General features: G+C 29.5%; 1 protein-coding gene and 6 non-coding genes across 7 annotated transcripts; all 7 read left to right on the top strand.

Annotated features, from left to right (window-relative positions):
* The first annotated feature begins 12,068 nt into the window (after positions 1-12,068).
* On the top strand, positions 12,069-19,585 carry LOC124933562 (eukaryotic translation initiation factor-like). The gene is made up of 9 exons (XM_047473978.1): positions 12,069-12,452; positions 14,883-14,954; positions 15,636-15,728; positions 15,939-16,142; positions 16,441-16,538; positions 16,819-16,906; positions 17,013-17,363; positions 17,685-17,927; positions 18,270-19,585. The coding sequence occupies exons 1-9, from the start codon at positions 12,291-12,293 to the stop codon at positions 19,269-19,271; spliced, it is 2,313 nt and encodes a 770-aa protein (XP_047329934.1). The 5' UTR covers positions 12,069-12,290; the 3' UTR covers positions 19,272-19,585.
* On the top strand, positions 12,839-12,943 carry LOC124937171. Its single transcript, XR_007099281.1, has one exon. It is a non-coding gene; the product is annotated as a small nucleolar RNA snoR103 (small nucleolar RNA).
* On the top strand, positions 13,144-13,246 carry LOC124937166. Its single transcript, XR_007099276.1, has one exon. It is a non-coding gene; the product is annotated as a small nucleolar RNA snoR103 (small nucleolar RNA).
* Positions 13,455-13,557, top strand: LOC124937169. The gene has a single exon (XR_007099279.1). It is a non-coding gene; the product is annotated as a small nucleolar RNA snoR103 (small nucleolar RNA).
* LOC124937167 lies at positions 13,774-13,876 on the top strand. Its single transcript, XR_007099277.1, has one exon. It is a non-coding gene; the product is annotated as a small nucleolar RNA snoR103 (small nucleolar RNA).
* LOC124937168 lies at positions 14,086-14,189 on the top strand. Its single transcript, XR_007099278.1, has one exon. It is a non-coding gene; the product is annotated as a small nucleolar RNA snoR103 (small nucleolar RNA).
* LOC124937172 lies at positions 14,396-14,498 on the top strand. Its single transcript, XR_007099282.1, has one exon. It is a non-coding gene; the product is annotated as a small nucleolar RNA snoR103 (small nucleolar RNA).
* Positions 19,586-26,685: the final 7,100 nt, after the last annotated feature.

Raw genomic sequence — 26,685 nt, 5'->3', positions numbered from 1 at the left:
TGAACCTCCTACTCAATTTTTTTCGTGATCCCACCATACCTCTATTTCTTGACATTTCTTGTGTAAGACCATTTAACAACTCATGTGACTCAACTCCATCTACATTTCCTACATCGACATCTTCTCCATCTCAAAATCCGACACATACCTCATCTGATCATATCATTCAAGAATCTTCTTATTTTCCACCACTACCAATATCACCATCACCACCACCACCTCATCGCCGTACTAATCGTGTAAGTCAACCTTCTGTTCGTCTTCGTAACTTTCATGTGTACTCAGCTATTGTCTCTCTCTATGAACCTCGTACTTTTCGCGAGGCCAACTCTAACCATTTATAGCAGCAAACAATGACAGAAGAATTGCAAGCATTTATCAATACAAAAACTTGGGACTTTGTTGATTTACCTTCACATAAGTCAGTCGTTGGTTGTAAATGAGTTTTTAAAATTAAGACATGAGCAGATGGTTCAGTTGAACGATATAAAGCGCATCTTGTTGCTAAGGGATATACTCAAGAATATGGTATTGATTATTATAAAACGTTTGCTCCTATCGCTCGATTGACCTCGGTTCGTAGCCTCATTGTAGTAGCTGCTAGCAAAAGATGGAAACTATTTCAAATGGATGTTAAAAATTCATTCCTTAATAGTGAACTAACAGAAGAAGTGTATATGCAACCTCCACCAGGGTATGATCATCCTCTAAATAAAGTTTGTAGACTCCGCAAAGCTCTTTATGGTCTCAAACAAACTCCTATGGAGTGGTTCGCCAAATTTAGCTACACCATTGGTAATCTTGGTATCAAATCCAGCTCTTATGATCATGCATTTTTTTGCGCAAAATAGATTAAGGTTGTACCTTACTTTTATTTTATGTGGATGACATGATAATTACTGGTGATGACACAAATGGAATTCGCGATCTCAAGCATTTTCTACATCAAGAATTTGAAATGAAAGATCTTGGACATTTAAGTTATTTCTTGGGACTTGAAATAACTTCCGACCAATCCGGTTACTATTTATCACAAGCTAAGTACGCAACTGATCTCATATCTCGGGTTAGTATTAATAACACAAAAGTTGTTAACACACCCTTTGACTCCACATAACATTTGACTACTACTGATGGTACTCCACTAAGTGATGAAACACTTTATCGACAACTAGTTGGTAGTCTTATATATCTTATTATCACTCGACCAGATATTGCATATGTTGTCCATATCGTGAGTCAATTTATGTCATCACCTCGTACAACTCATTTCTTTATCGTTCTTCGGATATTACGATACATTAGAGGAACTTTATTTCATGGACTACATTTTGTTCACTCTTCTTCTCTAGGGTTACGAGCATCCTCTAATGTTGATTGGGCAGGTGATCCAACTAATCATCGATCCATTATTGGTTATTGTTTCTTTTTTGGCACATCTCTCATTTCATGGAGAAGTAAGAAACAAACTGTTTTTTCTCGTTCTAGTACAGAATCTGAATATCGTGCTCTTGTAGATACTACCTTTGAGCTTCTTTGACTACAATGGTTACTTCAAGATATGGGTGTTTCTTCATCCGTTGCTATTCCACTTTTTTGTGATAATAATAGTGCAATGTAGATTACTCATAATGATGTATTTCACGAACGTACCAAACATATAGAAATAGATTGTCATCTGACACGACATCGTGTCGTTAATGGTACCATACAATTGATTCTCATTTCTTCACAAGCTCAGATTACTGACATTTTTATCAAATCTCATCCTCTTCAACGTTTTCAAGATTTAGTCTCCAATCTCAAGATGTTCAATGCTCTTCTACTTTAAGCTTGAAGGAGGGTGTTAGTGTATATAATATAATAATATATTACATTGATATATTATTATATTATATTCTATAATATAATATATTATATTTTATAATATATTATATTATATTTTCCTTATATTGTTAATGTAACTCAAGTATAAATACTTTTACTATATTGAATAAAGATGCACACTATTACTCTCTTTCTCTTAATCTTCTTACAAGCTTATTTATAATTTACTAGTTCAGTGAATTGATTAATATTACAAAAAATTCTATATACTTTGAATCTGTAAAAGTTAAAACATATGGAAAAGAAGGTGATGAATATACTTATTTTATTTTCCATTCATTTCAACTTGACTTGCAACATAGTCTTTCATCCACACCGGTAGATTAATGTTTCTAGAACTTCTTCTACAATTATCATTTGTTTGATTTGGAACATCAATAGACACTACTGAAGGTATATCTTCGTGTTGTGTAACATTCGGCTAATTAGGAGAGTTAAAAAAATCATTTTCTTCAATATTTCAGTATTCTAAGGATCTAGATTAATCTCATCAGAATCTGAACTTTCTATATTGTGGTTAAAAAAGTAAGGCAATTCACTTGATTTGTATTCAAATGTTTCATTTTCATTTTCATTGATTTCCTTTGAAAAATATAATTCTTCATAGAAACTACATCCCTAGAAACATATACATCTCTAGTGTTTACATCTCTAGTGTTGATATTATAAATTGTATATCTTTTTTTATTTAAAGGATATCCCAAAAAATACATTTGTTAGCTATACTATCAAATTTTGATTTGTTAGACATAATATTTGCCACATAACAAATACATCCAAAAACTTTAAGTGTCTTATATTTTGATTTCTTTCCACATAATATTTCAATTTGTGTTTAGTATTTAAAACATTTGTAGGTGTCATATTAATAAGATATGTTACCGTCAATAAAGAATATGGCCAAATTTTTTATTCTAGTTTTAACTCAATCATTAATGAGTTTGCAAATTGTATTAAATGTTTATGTTTTCTTTTAACCAAACCATTTTGTTGTAGTGAATATGTACAAGATGTTTGATGAATAATTCCTAAGAAATTAAACAAATTTGAACATTTTTCATCAAGAATTCAGTTCCATTATTTGTTCTAATAACTTTAATAGTGTTATCATACTGATTTTTAACTAGGGTGAGCATAATATGGGTTTACCCAAACCCAACCCTAACCCAAACCCAAAATATTAATTTGGGTTGGTTAATATGGGTTGGGTTGAGTATGGGTTGGGTTGAATATGGGTTGAGTTTAATTTGGGTTGGGTTAGGGTTACCCAAATTACCCAAATTATATAAATTTAGTTTAATTCTCTATTATTAATCCGATATTAACTAATCATCTTCCAACTTTAAGTCGAACACGTTTTTGACATATTTAACATATTTTCATACGTTCAACACGTTTTGTACACATCTAACACGTTTTTAATATTTTTAACACGTTTCACTTATAACATGTTTTTCACACGTTTAGCACGTTTTTTACACGTTTAACACATTTTTCATACGTTTAACACGTTTTTCACTCGTTTTTATTTTTTTGACACGTTTTCACGTTTTTGACACGTTTAACACGATTTTGACATGTTTAACACATTTTCACACTAATAACACGTTTTTCACGTTTTTGTCACGTTAAACACGTTTTTGACATGTTTAATACGTTTAATGCGTTTTTGACAAGTTTAACACGTTTTTGACACGTTTAACACGTTTTTAACATAATTAACACGTTAACACGTTTTTGATAAGTTTAACACGATTTTTACGTTTTGGCACGTTTAACACGTTTTAAACATATTTAACACGTTTTTGATAAGTTTAACACGATTTTCACGTTTTTGACACGTTTAACACGTTTTTGGCACGTTTAACACGTTTTTGACATTTTAACACGTTTTTGATATGTTTAACACGTTTTTCACACGTTTAACACGTTTTTCATATTTTTATCATGTTTTCACACTTAAAACATGTTTTTCACACGTTTTTATGTTTTTGGCACGTTTAACAAGTTTTTGACATGTTTACACGTTTTCATACTAATAACACGTTTTTGTCATGTTTAACACGTTTTTGACATGTTTAATACGTTTAACGCATTTTTGACAAATATAACACTTTTTTTTACGTTTTTGGCACGTTTAACACGTTTTTAACATAACTAGCACGTTAACACTTTCTTGATAAGTTTAACACGGTTTTCACGTTTTTGGCACGTTTAACACGTTTTTGATATGTTTAACATGTTTTCACACGTTTAACACGTGTTTCACACATTTAATATGTTTTTCACGTTTTTGGCATGTTAAACACGTTTTTGACATATTTGACACGTTTTTCACATATTTGACACGTTTTTCACACATTAACACATTATTCACATTTTGGTACGTTTAATACGTTTTTGGCATGTTTAACATGTTTTTCACATTCTTAACACGTTTAACATGTTTGTAACATGTTTAATACGTTTGTAACATGTTTAACACGTTTTTGGCACGTTTAACACATTTTTGACATTTTAACACGTTTTACACATTTAACATATTTTTGACATGTTTAACATATTTTTTTGCACGTTAACACGTTTTGATAAGTTTTAACACGTTTTGTCACGTTTAACACGTTTGACATTAAACGTGTCAAAAATGTGAAAAACATGTTAAACGTGTCAAAAACGTATTAAACGTGTCAAAAACGTGTTAAACGTGCCAAAAACGTGGAATATGTGTCAAAACGTGTTAAACGTGCCAAAAACGTGAAAAATGTGTAAAAACATGTTAAACATGTTACAAACGTGTTAAACGTGTTAATAATGTGAAAAACGTGGAAAACATGTTAAACATGTCAAAACGTGTTAAACATGTCAAAACGTGAAAAATGTGTCAAAATGTGTTAAATGTGTCGTAATCGTGAAAAATGTGTCAAACGTGTTAAAAACGTGTTAAACATGTCAAAACATGAAAATAGTGTCCAACGTGTTGAATGTGTGAAAAACGTATTAAACGTGTCGAAAACGTATTAAACATGTCGAAAACGTGAAAAACATGTCAAAAACGTGTTAAACGTCTCAAAACGTGGAAAACGTGTTAAACGTGTCAAAACGTGTTAAACGTGTCAAAACGTGTTAAACGTGTCAAAACGTGTTAAACGTGCCAAAAATGTGAAAAACGTGTGAAACGTGTTAAACGTGCCAAAAACGTATTAAACGTGTCGAAAACGTGTTAAACGTGTCGAAAACGTGTTAAACGTGTCAAAACGTGTCAAAAACATGGAAAACGTGTGAAACGTGCCAAAAATGTGAAAACATGTGAAACGTGTCAAAAATGTAAAAGATATGTTAAACGTGTCAAAACGTGTCAAACGTGTTAAACGTGCCAAATGTGTCAAAATGTGTTATATATGTCGAAAACGTGAAAAAACGTGTCAAACGTGTCAAAAACGTGTTAAACATGCCAAAAACATGAAAAACGTGTTAAACGTGTCAAAATGTGTTAAACGTGTCAAAAACGTATTAAACGTGTCAAAAACATGTTAAACATGTGAAAAACGTATTAAAAATGTCAAAAACGTGAAAAACGTGTTAAACGAATAAAAATGTGTTAAATGAATCAAATAAATGTTAAATAAAAAAATAAAAATAAAATAATTTGGGTTACCCAACCCATACTCAACCCAACCCATATTAGTAAATAATATGGGTTGAATTATGGGTTGGGTAAATTTAATTTGGGTTGAATATGGGTTGGGTAATACGGGTTGGGTTTACCCGTTTGCTCACCCCTATTTTTAACCATTAACATAAAAAACTATAATTTATAAAATACAAGAATCTTGTTTGAAATTAAAAAATTAAAGTACACCTAGATAAATCATCCACTATAGTCAACATATATGGTGAATGTATAATGGACGGTTCTCTATATGGTCCTCATATATCAACATGTATTAATTCAAAAAATATCTTAGTTTTAGAGACATTATTATGTTTGAATGGTAATCTTTGTATTTTGCAAGAGGACATGTGGAACAATAAATATTTTTATTAACCAAGTCAGAAAATACAAATTTTAATACACCATCTGTTGGGTGTCCAAGTCTCTTATGGAAAAGAGAAAAATCAACAACATTATTAACATAATTGAAATGACATAAAAAATTGTTCAAAGATAAACTATCTTCAAGAAAATAAAGATTTCCAATATTTTTCCAATACTCACTTTGATCACTTTATTAAGGTCCTAGAAAAAATAATTGAATTTTGAAAAAATAGAGTTCATCTTTTTTTTCTTTTGTAAGTTTAGATATTGTTATTAAACAATATTTGAAAAAGTTACAAATAATACTTCCTTAAAGTTTAAAGATCTCAAAAGGTTTGACTGTTCTTATTTTAGTTATGTTTCTACAAGTTTCATATGCTAAGTACATTGTCTTAGGCAAATCAATATTCTTAATATCAATATAAAAACTTTTGTTGTTACAAATAAATATATGACATGATGCTCCAAAATTAATTAACCATTTATTTTCTATGCCTATATGTTCATTCATGCTTAGGATTATGATAAGATGACTTACCTACGGATGAAGCCACTTTCTTTATTCTTAATCTCTTGCATATTTTTCATAAACTGTTTATACATTCGATATTTCTCTATCTACACGTCCTCAACATCTTTTTCATTTGTTGAATTTACTACAATTTTTGTGTTCTTTCTCTTCACAGTTCCTTCCTTATGCTGCTTCCACCAATTATGGTAGCTTACAAGCTTAAAACAACATTCCTTAATATGTTATTTTTCTCCACAGTGAAAACAATATGCATTTTTGTTCTTACTATTTTCAATAAACTGATTTATAATCTTTGAGTTTTCTTCTTTCATTATTAGTGCTGACTCTTGGTAAGGTCTTTTCTGTTTTGATTTTTTCTCCACATTTTGTAGCATTGTAAATGATTTGAAATGTCTAGTCAAGAATCTTGAAGCAGGATCTGATCCTTCACATACTCATACCTCTCCTCTAGGCCCATTAAAAACTGTAATAGTTTCATCTCTTTGTCATCTTGAAGCATTTGTGTTTCAAGATAACATCCATCACAATCAATTTTCATTCCTTCACAACCCATCATCTAATGAAGTGGTTTCAATCCCATCATCTCATCCCATAGAATCCTTACCTTAGAGTAATATTTTTTAAGGTCTAGATTTGTTTGTTGCACGAAACATATATCCTTTTGTAATCCATATCTTCTTGGTCCATTGTTGTCTTTACAACGGGATTTGACTTCAAGCTAACAGATCATGACTTGTTTTCTTTGACTGAAAACTTCTTGCAATCTTTGGTTTAATTGTATTCATAATCCATGTTTTTACAAGCGCATCTACAATCCCCATTGATCACCTTCATCAATTTTCTTTGGTTGCTGATAAGAGCCATCAATAAAACCTATCTTAATTTGGCTTGTAATACTAGTCTCATACTTACAAACTCCATCCGAAGTAGGTTTCTCTACCAGTGAGAATCGCTGTAATAATGTAGATACCAGGATGGTCAGTTGAATGAATGATAAGTGAATGTTGATGTATTTCCTTTTTGTTGGCATGTGGTTGACGATCGGAATTGGTGTATCAACAAGAGTTGGTGGAATTAAGAAATTGTATGTCATATCTTGAATAACTTCAAATTGATCTTCTTTCTTCACTCAACTAGGCTCTGATACACCATGAGAGATGAACTAATAGATGGAAGAATCAACAGCTGGAAGAATTATTGAAGAGTGAAAATTGTGAAATGAGAAAAAATAACCCGATAATTTTTTCTTTCTCTTATTTATATAATTATACTTACACAAAGTGGTCCCTAAACTTTCAATTCAATTAAAACTTCTAGCAGTTACTTAACTGCTCTTAACAATGCCTATACTTAGTAGTTAATTAACTGCTCCTAAAAACACTTAACAGTTAATTAACGGTTATAAACCATCTAACAAATACCAAATAATATATTTAACAATTATAAATCAAGGATTTGTACTCAACAATATTCAAATTAGTGATATGTATATTTTATTTATTTATAAATTTCACGTAAATAATAAATTAATTATGTTTGAAATTGTTAGGATTGAACCCTCTTATTGTATAATTTTAATAATGTCTATTATGAGATTTGAAAAAAAATGCCCTATTTTGACAATTTGAATAGGTTTAAGGGTTTTTTTTATGTGTACAAACTATTCTTTATTATTTACCTACGTAAAATCTGTTACAAAAATGAATCTATCTATTGTCAAGGATGTTGTTAACCTATATAAGATAATATACTCTCATTTAAAAAGAAATATACATTTGATATTTTATAATTTAAATTGATTTGTTATTCTTGACATTTACCATTAACATGCCTACTATATTTCTTAAATAAAAAGTCATATATAATATAGATTTAATATCTTATATTCAATTTTATTAAAAATACCCAAAATAAAAATAAGAACAATAAATATAGAATCATATATACTAACATTCAAATAAAAAAATAAATTATCAATAACATTCTTTTATAAATGATCACGTGCCTCAAAATCCTCTTTTATTAAATACTTTTCTTTTCAATTAAAATAAAATAAATTAATATTCTAATAGCTTAATTAAGTTAAATGTAATATATAATAAAAATGTGTCTTAAATAATATTATTAATTTATTTTAGTAGAAGAGTCAAGAGCATAAGGTTGGTGAGCTTTTTCAAAGTAGCTTCATCTAAAATTTAACTTTTCAAACTAGTCTCCTTTCTTTAATTTTTTCTAAACCAGCCTTTTTCACTGTTCAAATTCTTTAACTCGATAAATATATATATATTTTATTTTTTATTAATATAATAACTTATTATTAAATATATAATATATATTTAATTATTTAAATTATTATTTTTTATAATATAATAAATATTATCATCACCTTTATAAATAATTAATATATATGTTGTTTTTCTACCATTTTTTTAATGATTTCTTTATAATATTTCATGTATTATCAAAATATCTTTATTCAAATTTATTCAAAAGATTGAAAAGGAAGATATCAACCCATAAAATTGTTCCATACAATTAGTAAACCAGGACTTTTTAGGTGACTATTGCACGATACAAAACAAATAAAGATTTTTGGAAATGTGACAACAAGCATATCGTCGACCTATGTAAAAGATTTTGTTCTTGTGGAAAATGGTATTAGTATCACTTTCCATGTTCTCAAGGCCGACTTTGAGAATTGGGAGCTAATGTAAATTAAAATTTTGTGGTCATAATTTTTTATAATTAATAATTATAATTTTTTAATTAATATTTATATATAATATAAAATGAATAATATATTATAATAAGGAAAGAGATAAAAAAAAGTTATATATATTGTATAATATATATTTAATATTAGAAGAGAAAAAAAAATTAATAATATAATATATAATTAATAATATTATTATATGAAAATTGAACTCAATACATTGAGTCATATCACAATTTAACAATACTTTCTAAGATAAGATGTGACAGAATGAATTTCATCTCATGTTTAACGAAGCATTTTGGATGTTCCCATTAGCACATGTTTAAGATAAATATGGTAATCTCATCTTAATGAAAATTTGAGAAAAGAAAAAAATAAATGAGGTCAAAGTCAACGAATTCGACCTCAAATGGAAAATTCACGAATCATAATTTGTGGGAGGTGTGACAAAGAAGATCATACGAGACGTAGTAAACGACGTTCTCAACAAAATCGTCAATAGTTTTAAAATAAGATTGTCGTAGTATGTTTTATTAATTATTAAGTTGTTGCATTTGTTTCACTCATTTATATTTTATCGTTATCTTAAATAATTTTATTTTTTATAATTTGCATGAATCATTTATAAAAAAAAATCAATTTATAAAAAAAATCTTTATATTGAAATAATTTTATATTAATTATTTATATTGTTGATGATAATATTTTTTATATTATAAAAAAATAAATAATTAAATATATATATTTAATAATTAGTTATTATATTAATAAAAAAAATTAAAAATTAAAATTATATATACACTAAATTAAGAGTTTGAACAGTGAAAATGGTTAGTTTGAAAAAGATCAAAGGATTGAGACTAATTTAGAAAATTGAATTTCAAGTAAGGCTAGTTTAGAAAAGCTCTCTAAGGTGGTGGGGTAGATAAGTTAAAATATGTCACACTTTTAGGTTATGTAAAATATATATTTTTTTAAAAATATTTTGGTTAGGTAAAATATAGTTAAAAAAATATTTATAAAATCTATATTTTATTATTTTATTTGATATTAAAGATATAATATGTATATTAATGTACAAGGTCAAAATAATTACAAAATGTCCATATGTCCGAGTGGTTAAGGAGATAGACTTGAAATCATTTTCTAAAAATAGTTTTTTATCAATTTAGGAGAGTCTATGCTAAACAATAATATTTTGAGTAAGTTATAAAAAACACTATTGAAATTAACAAAATTCATAATCATCATCTATGTTATAAGTTGGTCCTTAAGTACTATTTTGATGTAAATAAATCATTTTCGCATTGCATAGCCACTAGGCTTGCAATACTACTCTTGACTCATCTCTTATAATCATGATGTATACTAATTATATATTTGACATATCATTACTCATTTATATCTCTTACCTTTTATTGGTATAAGTAGATGATTATCATTTTTATAAGCAATTTTGTCTCACAGTTTTCAACTATAAACTCATTCACTCTAACAAATTTTAGCCAACTTCATTATTTTTTCAAGTAAAACGACCATGATTGTTCGAGTATGCGATGGAAAACTTGATAAGAATATAAAGTAATTACATAAACCAACTTCAACACATTCATGTAGTCTATGAATGTTCTCTTCAATTTAGAAGTTAATTTATTATTATCTTTTATCTCAGAAGTATAGTGTAACTCTACAATATCTTACCCACATCTATTTTCCAAATTAATCTAGAGTTAATATGATCAATCAAGACAATAAAAAGGTCATATTAGGGTTGATCAATCACGATAACACATGACCAAACAAATTGTTGTTATTTAGTTTAATTAGTCATTAGTGATAACATTTATCTTTAGTTGTTTAGGTGCCCTTAATAGTGATCTTAACGACATCAATATTTATTAGTGAATACGCACGACACATCATAACGTGTTTTGAGTTTTTATTTCGATTAATTTGTAATAATTGGTTTATAACTTTTATTTTAATGATTTTATTTTCTTTTTAATTTAAAAAATTAATGAAAAAATGGCTTAATTTTAATGACTGTTCTAGTATACGATTGAAATCTCGATAGGAATATAATTACATAAACCAGCCTCAACACATTCATGTGTCCTCTGAATTTTTTCTTCAGTTATGAATTTGATTTATTATAATCTTGATTTCATATTGGAGTATAACTTAACTTTACACCATCTTATTCACATTTACCTGTTCAAACTAGTGATTTACATTTAGCACGATTTATATTCAACTCGAACTAGAACCCGAACTAACATTTATATTCAACAGTCTTAAATTTAGCCCGAACTAATAATTACATTAACACGACATTACATTCAACGAGGTATAGCATAACCTTACACTATCTTATTCACATATACCTGTTCATACTAGTCTTTTACATTCAACCTGAACTAACATTTAAATTGAGCACGACATTACATTCAGCCCGAACTAACATTTATATTCAACACAATTTTACATTTAACCCGAACTAACAACGACATTATTCAATACAGTGATAAAAAAATGACATTAGGACTCAATATGGACTCAAAAGGGTCAATCAAAACAAAATCAAAATGAAAAATTAGAGTTCAAGAGTATCCATCATGATAACACATATCCAATAATTTATTTATAACTTGTATTTTAATGTTTTGATTTTCTTTCTAATTCAACCCATTTTTACTTTATAAAAGATAAATAAAAAAAAGGTTATTTTAAAAAAAAAATATTTGAAAAATATTAATATATCAAATAAAAAATTAAGAAAAAAGAAAACAAAAGGAAACATAATAGGTCAAAGACGTAATTTCCCCACTCTCTTCTAGCTAGCGCCGAAAGGGCAAAAAAATATATAGGTTCTCCATCACCATCCATTATAAGGGTTTTTCTCTCTCCTTCTCCCTCCTCGCGCCTACTCTTTCTTTGCTCTCGTAGCAGAGGAGAGAGAAACTTGGAGAACTCTCCTCTTGCTCTCAATCTATCTTCATATACTATACCCAATACATACATATCTACAATCATATTCAATTTTTCAAATTCAGTTTTCGTTGATTCTTCTATTCACCTGTTCTCTTTCTTAATCAATTTTCCGGGAAGATAGTTGAGTTATGCAGGCTGATCAGACGGTGCTAAGCTTGAGACCTGGTGGCGGCGGAGGAAATCGAGGAAACAGAACCCTTGTACCTCGATTTGATTCATCTGCTTTAGGTGGTTCAGATCTTCCTGGTTTTCGTCCTCATGGCGGTGTTTCTCATGCTTTCTCTATCAAGGTGGGAACTTCTTGTCTTACTTTGGTGGATCCATTGTTGTGTTGTACTTTTAGAGGGTTTCTGAACTCATTTGAGCTCTCACGTGTAGAATATATCTTTTATGCTTCTTTTGCTAGATGTAAGCTTTGTTTGATACCCAAACGTGCTCTATTATAAATACCCAAATAGCAGATTTGAATATTATAAATACCCAAATGATGTTATGTTTGTGAAGAATCTTTGCTAGTGGTCAGTTTGCTGATTGTAACATGTTTTGATAAGTTTGACAAGAAAGTTGTTGCTTTCAGAGTTTAGTTACATAGAACTGATAAAGTTGAACAAGAAAGAAATTTAGATTTAGGGATCAGTATAGTTTATAGACTGTATGTCCTAATTCTTGGCGGTGCACTTAAGATGTGTATGTGCTGTAAATATGGACGAACATTAGTGTGTAGGATTTATGTGGGATTGCATGATATTTTTGCATTCCCATAAAAGAGCTACAAACATGGATGTTATACTAGGAGTTTCAGTAGTTAAAAAGGATGTTTATGCTTTAGATCTTAATGCCATGGTCTAATTTATTGTTGGGGTATAAGTGACAATCTTTCAGAGTTTTGTTATATTGAACTGATGAAATTGAACAAGAAGAAATTTGGATTTAGGGATCAGCATAGTATATAGAAATTTATGTCCTAATTCTTGGCGATGCACTTAAGATGTGCATGTGCTGTAAATATGGACGAACATTAGTGTGTAGGTTTTAGGTGGGATTGTATTAGATTTGTATTCTCATAAAGGACCTACAAACATGGATCATATACCAGGAGTTTTAGTAGTTAAAAAAGAAGTTTATGCTTTAGATCTTAGTGCCATGGTTTAATTTATTGTTAGGTAAGTCACAAGAAATATGTAACTTTCAGAGTTTAGTTATATAGAACTGATGAAATTTAACAAGAAATATATTTTGATTTAGGGATCAGTATAGTTTATAGAAATTTATGTCCTAATTCTTGGCGGTGCACGTAAGATGTGTATGTGCTGTAAATATGGACGGACATTAGCTTGTAGGCTTTAGATGGGATTGCATGAGATTTGTATGCTCATAAAGGACCTACAAACATGGATCAATACCAAAAGTTTTAGTAGTTAAAAAAGAAGTTTATGCTTTAGATCTTAATGCCACATTTTAATTTATTGTTAGGTATAAGTCACAAGAAATATGTAACTTTCAGAGTTTAGTTATGTAGAACTGATGAAATTTAAAATTTAACAGGAAAGAAATTTAGATTTAGGGATCAGTATAGTTTATAGAAATTTATGTCCTAATTCTTAGCTGTGCATGTAAGATGTGTATGTGCTGTAAATATGGACAAACATTAGCATGTAGGCTTTAGGTGGGATTGCATTAGATTTGCATTCTCATAAAGGACCTACAAACATGGATCATATACCAGGAGTTTTATTAGTTAAAGAAGAAGTTTATACTTTAGATCTTAGTGCCACAGTTTAATTTATTGTTAGAATAAGTCACAAGAAATATGTAACTTTCAGACTTTAGTTATATAGAACTGATGAAATTTAACAGTAAAGAAATTTTGATTTAGGGATCAGTATAGTTTATAGAAATTTATGTCCTAATTCTTAGCTGTGCACATAAGATGTGTATGTGCTGTAAATATGGACAAACATTAGCGAGTAGGCTTTAGGTGGGAGTGCATGAGATTTTGCATGCCCACAAAGAACCTACAAACATGGATCTTATGGCAGGAGTTTCAATAGTTAAGAAGAGGTTTATGCTTTAAATCTTAATGCCATTGTCTAATTATTGTTAAAGTATAGGTTTGACAAGAAAGATGTCACTTTCAGAGTTTAGTTATATAGTAGTGATGAAATTCATTTAGACAGAAAATTAGATTATAGATCAATATAGTTTATAGAAATGTCCTAATTCTTGGCGGTGCACTTAAGATGTGTATGTGCAGTAAATATGGACGTACAGCAACGTGTAGGATATAAGTGGGAGTGCATGAGATTTTACTTCCCATAATGAACCTTCAAACATAGATCTTATGTCACGAGTTGAATTCAATAAAATAAATTTATGTTTAAAATCGTAATAATGTTGTTGTAATTTCTTGTCCTACTACTTAATAGTTGAATTGAGGTTCTACCTCATTGTCAAAATTCTGTTCTTAATCAGACCTTCAGTTGAGTCCTGTGGCCTCTTAATTGGCTTTTGTCATATACATATGACTAGAGAAAATGGAATTCTTAATTATCCAATTGTGTTATGAATGCCATTTTCAAACTTGTAATTTCTCAAAGTTGGTGTTGTGTTGTCTTTTGGATTCTACTGAACATCATAAAGGCATTCTAATTTCATTTTCTTGTCTTTCTTCACATGGAACTTAGTTTTCAAATTTATTAATTTTATTTCTCTTATTGTAGTCTGGAGATTCACGCTTTGAAGCACGCGAACGTGTTCGGTACACTAGGGATCAACTTTTGCAACTTAGAGATGTATGTATATTATACTCAGCAATGTTAAATAATTGGTAAACCTACAGTTGGTGAAATGGAATTGCCTAACCCTTGAGATACATTATATTGAGTTATTTGGCATTATGTTGCACTTATTTGCAATTATGTCTCACACTTGTCCACACAATTTACTATTTTATGATTTTTGAATTAGAGCATTCTCTTAACATCTACATTCTTGATCAGTTATCTCCATTTTCAGTGATGTAAATCTTGACTTAAATGAACAAAAGGAGATTAAGTTGTCTATTATAGATACTGAATCCTCCTTGCTACCTCAATCTTATGCCATGTTATTTTGTTCTGGTTAATGCTTGTCTTAACACTGGAGGATGATGTTTCTTTCTATCAAGGCAATCCACTTTTTGAACTTTGAGATGTCTCTTGATTGCTGAATATTTTTTTATGCACTTAACATTTGACTGCATCCTATTTTACTTCCCTCAGCTGGAGAAGTAGGCAGAGTTTACTGTGAGTCAATGTTTTTCTTATAATTTTAGCCAGTTCATAGTAAGAATAGATTTTGACAGATTTACTCCGATCTAACAGGACCTAAGTACGTAATTGTTTGTTGAGTTGTGTGTTGCAATCTGTTCTACCCGTGTATACATCTGTTGAAGTCCTTTATTTTAGAAGATGATCCTTTATTTTCTCTAAAAGGTTGCAAAGATTTCAGAGGAGATAGCTAAAATTAAGCAAGATGTTGAATCCGAACTTTTTGGCGAAGAGCAGGTCTGGGGCCGTGAAAGCACGGTGAGACTCTGTATAATGTATTATTTTGTCTAGTTTTTCATGTTTTAAATTCTGTCCATTGTTGGAAAAGCAAACAATTTAGTAAATCTTTTAAAAACAAATAAATTCTGTCCTTGTTCGATTTTCAATTTTTGTAATTTAGGATGTTATTATTGTTAGTAGCAGCTGATGTGTTTGTATGCAAATGATTTTCACATTCCTTTTCCTTAGACTGCAATTCAACCTCCCAACCGATTCTCGGAACCTGATGAGCGTGATTGGCGTGGCCGGTCAGCGCAACCTCCTGGCCCTGATGACCAGGGTAGATCTAGGGAAGCTAACCGTGGGACTAGAGATTTTGGCAGCCAACAAGAACCTAACCGCCAAGATCAACTTAACTCTCAGTTTGCAAGGACACAGATATCTGGCCAAACGGTAATGCTATTATGCTTTTTTTTTATTCAGTTCTTTATGCTTGAATTTGGAGATTCTCAGTTTGTTTTCTTTAGTTACTGATTCTGGTCTGTTGCTGCCAGCCTTTTCTATATATACCTTTTGTACCAGGACTTAAACATTTTCTCGATGATTGTTTTCTTTATAAACAAATTGTTTTTGATAGAGTGGCATTTTTAAATTATATGGCACATGAAGAGATTTGAAATGTTTCGATGAAACAATTTAGGTTTACTCTGGTCGGATCTTATATATTGAAATCATTTTGTTCTGGTGCCAGATTGGACAATCTCCTGCTCTAATCAAAGCGGACGTGCCATGGTCAGTTAGAAGGGGAAATCTCTCGGATAAGGATCGTGTCTTGAAGACAGTAAAAGGGTAAGTAGTTAGCATATTATGCTGCTAATACTTTTGTAAAGCAAATATTTTTCCATTAAGCAATACCGTCTTTTTTTGTATAAAACAAACAAACTAGACTCTTAATAGTGTTCCTGTACTTTGCTAACTCTTATAATGTAATTGCTTTTGAAACAAGACATTCTTTTAGTTTCTTTAATCAGCAGTCAAGATGAATATGATTTTCTTGTATCAGCAACAATATGAAGGAGTAATTAAAATAGTTATCAAATGACCGGTTCTTTTCGGTTCCCTCTTGCAGGATATTGAACAAACTGACTCCTGAGAAGTTTGACGTCCTCAAGGGTCAGCTTATTGATTCTGGCATCACTAGTGCTGATATTTTGAAGGTTTTATCTTCTTCAACATTTCTGTTTCCCTCTGTTATGAAGTAATTTTTTAATCTGTTTGTTAGGTCTGAATAGTAATACCTAACATAGATTCTTCTGGATGCAGGGAGTTATTTCTTTGATATTTGATAAGGCTGTACTTGAACCTACCTTTTGTACTATGTATGCACAACTGTGTTCTGATCTTGATGCAAAGCTCCCTCCTTTTCCATCCGATGAACCTGGTGGTAAAGAAATCACGTTCAAGAGAGTACTATTGAATAATTGTCAGGAGGCTTTTGAAGGTTCTGACCAACTTAGGGCAGAACTAAGTCAGATGACCTCCCCTGAGCAAGAAATGGAGCGTAGAGACAAAGAAAGAATGCTAAAGCTTCGAACCCTTGGTAATATTCGCCTTATTGGCGAGCTTTTGAAGCAGAAAATGGTGCCTGAAAAGATTGTTCATCATATTGTTCAGGTATTTCATTGGATATATCTTCACCTCTTTTATGTTACTCTAAGGCTTTGTTTGATGTGGGTTATTTGAGATTAATTCCAAATAACTAACTATCTAACCAACAATCTACTCATTGTTCAAATCATCAAGTTAAAACACCCTCTTTTTAATATTTTTGTTCATTATATATAACTTGATTTTCAATAACCTTACATCAGACAGATTATTTGGAAATAATGACTTGGTTATTCAAATAACCCTAAATTAAACCAGGCTCAAGTATTGTTAAACTTGAGAATTCTATATTATTTATTTTCTAACTTATATTTTGAATGCTAACAGGAACTCTTAGGACCTGACAATAAGGTCTGTCCAGAAGAAGAAAACGTGGAAGCCATATGCCACTTCTTTAACACTATTGGTAAACAACTTGATGAAAATCCTAGATCGAGACGTGCTAATGATGTATACTTCAATCGTTTAAAGGAACTTGTGTCCAACTCACAACTGGCTCCAAGGCTGCGATTCATGATTCGAGATATCATTGATTTGCGCTCAAATAATTGGGTTCCTAGACGAGAAGAGGTAATCTTTTTATCTACATGCAAATATCTAATTCTATGCATGCCTCATTTGTAAACAACCCATTTGAAAACATTTTATGGGTCTGAATCCAAATCTCGATAACAAACTGTCAATATATTTATTGGATAACATTGTTTTCCAATGGGTCTTATTGTTTTATGTATATATGGATCCATTTCCATAAACAAAGATAAAATTTGAATTGTCCAAAATAAAATTAACTTCCAAATGTTCCTTGGTATCTCTTGAAACTTATCCAAATATTGAAACATAAAACAAGTGTCTCCAAATGAGGGCATGGTTGCTGATCTCTTACAACTTCTCTACACCTTTATTTTATAGGTCAAAGCAAAGACAATTACAGAAATTCACATGGAAGCAGAGAAAACCATGGGTCTTCGGCCTGGTGCAACCGCAAGCATTAGAAGTGGTCGTGTAACTGGTTCTTCTAGTGGTCAAGGAAATCTAAGTCCTGGCAGTAACTTCCCCATGAACCGCCCTGGATCTGGTGGAATGATGCCGGGCATGCCTTCCGGAACCAGAAAGATGCCCGGAATGCCCGGGCTCGAAAACGACTGGGAGGTGGTTCTTAGGTCCCGCCCAATGCCTAGAGGTGATGGACCAATTCTGCAGGGACGTGTCCAACCACAATTGATCGGAAAGTCACCTTCATTAACCTCGAAATTCCTTCCCCAGGGTAGTGGTGGTTTGGTAAGTGGCAGGACAAGTGCCCTTTTGCAAGGCAGTGGTCCCGAACCTGTTAGGCCTGTAACCATACCTGCAACCAAGCCAGCGGTGGTCACCGTTCTTCCTCCACCTCCTGTTACGACTCCGACTCCAATAAAGAATTCCGAAGCACTTAAGAGGAAGACAATCTCTCTTCTCGAGGAATACTTTAACGTTCGGATGTTGGACGAGGCTTTACAGTGTGTGGAGGAGCTGAATTCTCCGGCTTATCTTTCTGAATTCGTTAAAGAAGCAATTTCCCTCGCCCTCGAGAAAATTCCACCCTGCACTGATCCGATAGTGAAACTGTTGGAATACTTGTTGGTTAAGAAGGTTTTGACTGAGAGAGAGATAGGAACCGGGTGTCTTCTCTATGGGGAATTGATGGATGATATAGCGATTGATTTGCCAAAAGCACCAAATAACTTTGGTGAGGTGATTGGGAAGTTGATACTGGCTGGAGGTCTCAACTTTAAGGTGGTGCACGAAATACTGAGTAAGATTGAGGATGATTTGTTTCGGAAATTGGTGTTTACTGCTGCAAGGAGCGCTGTGGGTTCGAATCTAGCGGATAATATGGTGTCTGATGTCGAGGCTTGCGAGAGCCTTCTTAAATGAATAAAACTCGACACCCCTTATCTCGTCTACAGGTAATGATTTTATCTGAGGAATTGGAAACATTTTGTTTGATGAGGTGATTCTTGGTGGCTAAAGTTGTTTATTGCAATATGTTGTTTAATGTTATAAGACTGTGTTTAAGTGAGATTATTTTTGTTCCCTTTTTGCAACAGCTAGTTCATACACAAAGACTAGATTTTACCTTTTTTTTTTTTGATCTTTTACCATTCTGTTTACAGAGAATTAAAGTGTCATCTAAGTATTTATTTGGTGGATTTTCTTATTTGATCAAACTTAATTTGCTTTTGGATTTACCTTTTTATGTCTACTTTATATTTCATCATATGCTATTTATTTTTCCCTTTTTTATAGATGAATACAATAATTTCTTAACTAACATCTTAGACAATGTAATTTACAAATGTTATAACTTAACTAAAAATTGTTGTGAAAAGCTTGTTTGAATAACTTTTCTTATGGAATTAACTACAATCAAAAACATTTAAATTCAATTTTATTATGTCATTTATCTCTACTATATTAGATGGATTTGTTAATGTCTAATCTTTTTATTTTGTGTATTTCTAAAATTTATTTATAAAACATAATTTTAAATAATATATTTTGAGTGATAATTTGGTTTATCTTAATTTTTACTTTTGTTTTGACTTATTCTTAATTTAGTTTAGATATAGTCTCTTGTTATTACTATAATTCTCAACTAGCATTTAGCCCGTGCATTTGCACGAGTAATAATATAAAACACCGTGAAAAAAATTACAGATAACATTTTTAATTTTATTTTTAACCGTTTTAAGTTTATGGGTGGGTCAACCCACAATCCGAACCAAGTATCCATTTACTCAACATCATTATATATTAGTTAGTTAAAAAGTTGAACTTATATTAATATAAACGTCCCGCATTTATCAAATTTGGTATTGAATTTAAAATATAAAGTCTTTGTAGCCTAGTTGGTTAAAGAGTTGTACTTGTTTTGTTAGGTTGCAAGTTCGAAACATACCTCTAGCATTTTTAATTTTATTTTTAACCGTTTTAAATTTAAAAACGGGTCAACCCACAATCCGACCCAAGTATCCAAATTAACCACACCTCTCGACCAGACAATTCGGACACCTTAAAAATTAAGCATCATTATATATATATAGATTAATTAGTTAAAAAGTTGAACTTATATTAATATTAAAACGTCCCGCATTTATCAAATTTGGTGTTGAATTTAAAATATAAAGTCTTTGTAGCCTAGTTGGTTAAAGAGTTGTACTTGTTTTGTTAGGTTGCAAGTTCGAAACATACCTCTAGCATTTTTAATTTTATTTTTAACCATTTTAAATTTAAAAACGGGTCAACCCACAATCCGACCCAAGTATCCAAATTAACCAAAGCTTTCGACCCGGCAATCCGGACACTTTAAAAATTAAGCATCATTATATATATAGATTTGATAAAATCATATTTCAATTCAAATCGGTTGAATTGAATTTTAAATTAATTCAAATTTAAATACGTTTTTTTTTTTTGAGTTTAAATTTCAACTCAAAAATCAAATTAAAAACCGAATTCATTTTTTATTATTTATTTTAATTATATATTATTGAATTATTACTTATAATTATTAAATAATTATATATGAAATTGTCATGATATTTTTACCAAGTCCAATATCTCCTATTATTCTAGTTGTCTTCCTCTCTCTAAGTCTATTTTTTTATACTCTAATATTTTAATATTACATTGATTATTGATTCGAATTCAAATTTAAAATTAATTTGACAACAAAGTTAAAAAAAATTAAATTTGGTATTAATTTGAATTCGATTTCGAATTAGCTAAAAAAATAAAAATTCACAGAACCAGAACTTGAATTATTCAAAAACCGATTAACTAAAACCGATTAACACCCTTAGTAAAAGGTAATATAAATACTTATAATTTTGTGTTTGGATATAATATAATAACAAAATAATTATTTAATATTTATAATTATTTAAAATTAAAAATATGAAATTGAATATGAATTATTATTATTCTCTTAATTTATTTATTATTAAAAATTGTTATACTATTATTATTTAATATTATAATTACTATATTTAATAACTAATATAATTTTAATTAGAGAAATAATTTGAGGAAGTAAATTTAAGTGAAAAAAATGATATCATACAATTTGATAAATTAAAAAAATAAAATATTTCCTCTCCTCTATCATTCTTTACATTTTTCTCATCTTTTTCTTTATCACTCAATTTTTTAATTATAATAAATAAATAAAAAATAAAAATTATATTTATAATAAATAATTAATAAAGTTATCATTATAAAAATAAATATATATTATTTAGTTATAATATTGAATTATTTAAAAAAAATATTAAAAATATTATATATAATAATAATAATATTAAAATTAAATAAAATATATTAAATAATAATAAGTTCTATATAATATTAATAAAATATATAATAAAAAAGTGAAGATTAAATATGTAAAAGAAGAATTATGCCTAGAAGACTAGTTACATACTAGGTATTAATATATAATAATATATCTAACAAATACCATGTCAAAATACTATTGTTTGGTATAATTCCTACTAAAATAATATATACTTTCATTCTTCATTAATTATGTTAATCATTTATTTAATTATGTTAATCATTTATTTATTATCTTTAATGGAAAATAATATTTGTATTTAATATCTAATAACATTATATATAATTAATAAAGTAAATAATGATTTAAATCAATTATATTTTAAATCAAAATAAGCCATTCATCGAACAAACAAGTTGTTTTTTATTATTTTTTTAAGTAAAAAAATTTGTGATAAATATAAAAAGATAAAAAATAGTAATAAAATAATTAAACTTGATGAAGGAGAGAGAAAGAAAGAGAGAGAGAGGAGAGGGAGGCTCAGATCTGGTTTAGAAAACGGTGGTGAAGAAACAGATAAGATTGTTTGCCCAACCATGGCTGCAACCAATTATAATAAGGGTATCGGGTTGCCCCGCCAAGGAACCGGGTTGCCACTTCTCTGTTTCCACACACCTTAACTCTCTCCATAGAATCAATTCATCTTCACTGCCTCATGAATAATACTTTACAGCTAGCTATGGGTACAAAGAATGAATTCATTGTTTTAGTTTGGGAAGTTCGCGAAACAAGGTTACTTTGGGAAACTACCCGTGAGAGAGGCTCAGATCTGGTTTAGAAAACGGTGGTGTAGAAACAGAGAATATTGTTTGCCCAACCATGGCTGCAACCGCTTATAATAAGGGAATCGGGTTGCCCCGCCAAGGAACCGGGTTGCTTCTTCTCTCAGTTTCCACCCACCTGAACTCTCTCCATATAGAGATCATCTTCACTGTCTCAATTAAAAGTACTTTACAAAAACATGCAATCAAGAAATTCATTATTCATATATAGGGTCATTTCATCAAATTTCCTTATAATATTCTCCAGTAAATAGTACATTGCATCCATGGAAACAAGGTTTTATCCTTTACAAATATATATATTATTGCTTTCTTCCTTAGATCTGTAACATGCAGAAAGAAAGATTTAGATATATATGTGAAGGAGTTCTTGTTGTGTGAAGGATGAGAAGAGAAAGAGAGAAACGCACACACTCAGAGGGTTGTTGAACAAGGAAGATGAAGATGGGTTTAATTTCAGATCTGAAATCACCGGCTCCGATGACCGGAAAATAGTCACCGGGGAAAGAGGGGCAACTACGTAAGAATTCCGACCTCTTTCCTTCAACAGCCTCATTCAGGAGAGAGAAAGAGACTTCTTTCTTCACCTTCCTGTCTCCTCATAGATGTCAAATTAAGTAATATATATATAAATAATATTTAGGCAAAAGCACTGTGGGTAAAAGTAAATATTTTATTCTGTAAAAAAAAAGTTAGAAGAAATGAAAACTCATTTTGTGCTTTCTAGTGATTTTTTAAACATTTGATATATATATATTTAAACATTTGATATATATATATATATATATATATATATATATATATATATATATATATATATATATATATATATATATATATATATATATATATATATATATATATATATATATATATATATATATATATATATATATATATATTTTTTTTTTTTAATTTGACATTATATATTCAAATCGAATTTGTCGTCTCAGATTTTTATATTTCGAATAATACTTTTAACTTTTAATGGGTCGTTTGTTGTTCATACATATCAATTATTCGGGTGATATTTTCTCGAGTATGTGTACATTATCTTTTAGTTATAAAGGAAATGAAGTTGTTTCTAATTTGTTCAATAACTAGTTTTTTATCAGTTATCACTGGGTAAATTTTTTTTTTTCAGACTTACCTATTAACCTACGGGCAACTATTAACCTACGGGCAAGGGACAATTTTCACTGCCAATAAAATATTTTATAGAGATTTTTTCGACGCCTCTGAATTTGTTTGTTCGGTTTGTTCTACTTTCTCACTTCTTTATGAAATTCAACGAGTTCGTCTTTAGAGTCACTATACAAAAATATAAGATTGTAAGATCTTCTTCATTGTAATTTTAATTTTTTGTAAAAGATATATTATTTAATATCTAGATTATCATTTAATCGTTTAATTGTTTAATATAATTTTAACAATAAATAGACATAAATTGTGATGTTTAAAATAAAATGTCAAAAACTTCCATTGATCTCAATAAAAAAACAAGTACATATAAGAGTTTGATAAATTGAATATAAGAGTTTGATATAAAAAGTTCATATATTAATATTAAGGTGGAATGTATGTTTTATTTAAATAACTCAACTACAATTTACACTTTAATAAAAAAATAATAAATGAGATGATTAACCATTAACATAATAGACATTGATTATAAATAATCATTGATTAAAAAAATAATAATTTCCAAATAACATAATAGACATTGATTAATTCAAATTAAAGACCAATTCATCTCCATGGGTATTTCACACGGCTGCAAAAGAAACCCATTTATGTTTTCTTTTTTTTACTTACGGATAAGTGTATTCAGTTTGTTTACATGTGTTTTGACCTTTGCTTTTGCTTATACATATCATCCCTTTAAATAACTATCCAAACATTAAAGTCTAATATATGAATTTATTTAATATTATTTAAATATTTGATGAGAACCCATTTTCTATAATTCAATTCCGACCAGCCTTAATATTCATATACTAGATTATTTAAATAATCCAACTTCAATCAAAAGCACATTAAGATAAGAGTTTTTTTAATATATTTTTTATTGTTATTTTTCAAGATTTAGATATAATTGAATTTTAAAACACATGTTATCTTGTCATAATCTCAATTTAATAAATAATTTTTTTGTAAGAGAATCAAATCATAATGATAACGCAAATATTATTTTTATTGAAAAATGATAGTTAAATAGAGTACACAATATAACTATCCATATTTAATCGTCCCAAATAAAAAAAACCAAATCAAGAATATCGATCAACTAATTCTCTCATATCTCCTTTAAACAGCTCTAACATGTTTAGCTAGAATATGCAAATCGATTCATACCCATTTCCCAATTTTCTATTTCAATTAATTATCTAATTCCATATTAAATATTATGGAATATTTGTACTTGAGACTTTCAATCTGTCATCCCAATCACATCACTCATCTTTCTTTCCCACCATTCTCTTACAACTTCGGCTCTTCACCAACATTACAATGAATTAGACCCCTCACTTGTGTTTCAGATAATACAATCCCCATAAAAGTTATATGAGAAATGGATGTTGCATATGCATTATGATAAAGTCTTTGATAAGCCTGAAAATGAGTTATGAAATGATGGTGTTACTTCATGCCATAAATCTTTTAGAGGGTTAAGTTTATTATAAATGATTATACATGTTTAGATTGAATATTATAATTCATGTACTGATTTATGTTAGTTAAGTAATTTTTATTTTTTTTTAAATAATTAATATATTTTCATTAAAAATTCCAAAAGTGAGAGGATCAATAATTATATCATATCTAATTATACGATGGTATTCAGAACTGAAAAAGCATAAAGCATATGTTGTAAGTTGTATCTTGTGGTAGATGTTGGTTTGTGAATGAACATGGGTGTGGATATGAAATCGGAAATCGGAAATCGGAAATCATCTTCTGAAATTGATATATATTTATGTTCTACGATTGAATAAATAAATAAGATATAAAGTAATATTATTTTAAATGACCAAAAGTTTAAAATAGAGACCATTGAACAAGCGAGACATAATGCCAATGTCCTTTCTCACGTGTAACCAAACACCGAACAAAGAACAAAATATTTAAAACGCGACTTTCCTTCCTAATTTATCAAGAAGTAAATTAGGCGACAAATTAAAAAAAGTTAAAACTAGTCTAAATCAATGTTTTTAAATGTACTTTAATCAAGTCTAATATTTTGATTCGTCATCTCACTTGAGACTCGAGAGGAATGTAAGTTATGAGACACGACTATCGAGTAACGAAAATTCCTTTTCTGAAAAGGTTGATTTTTGACGTTAAACTGTTCAATTAACCATAATTTTTTTATTCTAAAACAAAATTTATTTTTTATAATGATCCATGCAATAATAATATGAAATTTATAGTCGTTTAAACACAACGAAAAAAACATAACATTTGTGAAGGAAAATCAAAAAAATATTAAAAAATTATCGTGTGCGGAGATCTTCTAAAAAGGCAATGAGCTCTTTGACCGAATCTGTCGGTTTCCCAAATCGAACCTCATATAATGTCAGATGATAAAATTATGAATGTACCACAATGATCATCTAAAATTATTAAAAGTACTACGATTTATCTCTAACCAAATTATCCATCAAAAAAATAATAAGGATATAGCCCCATTATTTCATACCCGCAAATCTAGCCGAGCCTAAATCCACGATTCTCAATACGCACCAATGGTTATAGGGGCGGATCTATGTAGTGGCTCTGGTGGGCTGAAGCTCTCCCAGAATTTTTTAAAATTTTTTGTTACGGTACAAATGTGACATTACCTCATAATTTCTTAAAATTTTTAATTTAATACATTATTTTTTTTTATTTACTCTCGTTTTATCCATAATTTTCTCGTTATTTTTTAAGGCACTTTAAATATTTTTAAGCCCACCCTAACTCGGATTCCTAGATCCGTCCCTGAATGATTTCCGATATAACCCAATGAATATCAATAATTCTTTTAAGAAGACTCCAAATACCAGCGACACTCTTATAATGTAAAAGAAGATGATGGGTCGTCTCAACATTCTCAAGACACAAACGACATCGACTAACTAAGATAATATCCTTACGCATAAAATAATTGTTTTATTTTATTAAAATAAAT

The sequence above is a fragment of the Impatiens glandulifera genome, chromosome 4, assembly GCF_907164915.1.
Source record: "Impatiens glandulifera chromosome 4, dImpGla2.1, whole genome shotgun sequence".
NCBI classification, from domain to species: Eukaryota; Viridiplantae; Streptophyta; class Magnoliopsida; order Ericales; family Balsaminaceae; genus Impatiens; species Impatiens glandulifera.
This window is presented reverse-complemented; position numbering and strand designations above follow the sequence as displayed.

Bases quoted from the DNA above. Each gene is read 5' to 3' on its own strand.
- LOC124933562 (XM_047473978.1), top strand. From the start codon at position 12,291: ATGCAGGCTGATCAGACGGTGCTAAGCTTGAGACCTGGTGGCGGCGGA. The intron at 14,955-15,635 runs GTATGTATATTA...TTTCTCTAAAAG, and splicing joins AACTTTTGCAACTTAGAGAT to GTTGCAAAGATTTCAGAGGA. The intron at 17,928-18,269 runs GTAATCTTTTTA...TTTATTTTATAG, and splicing joins GGGTTCCTAGACGAGAAGAG to GTCAAAGCAAAGACAATTAC.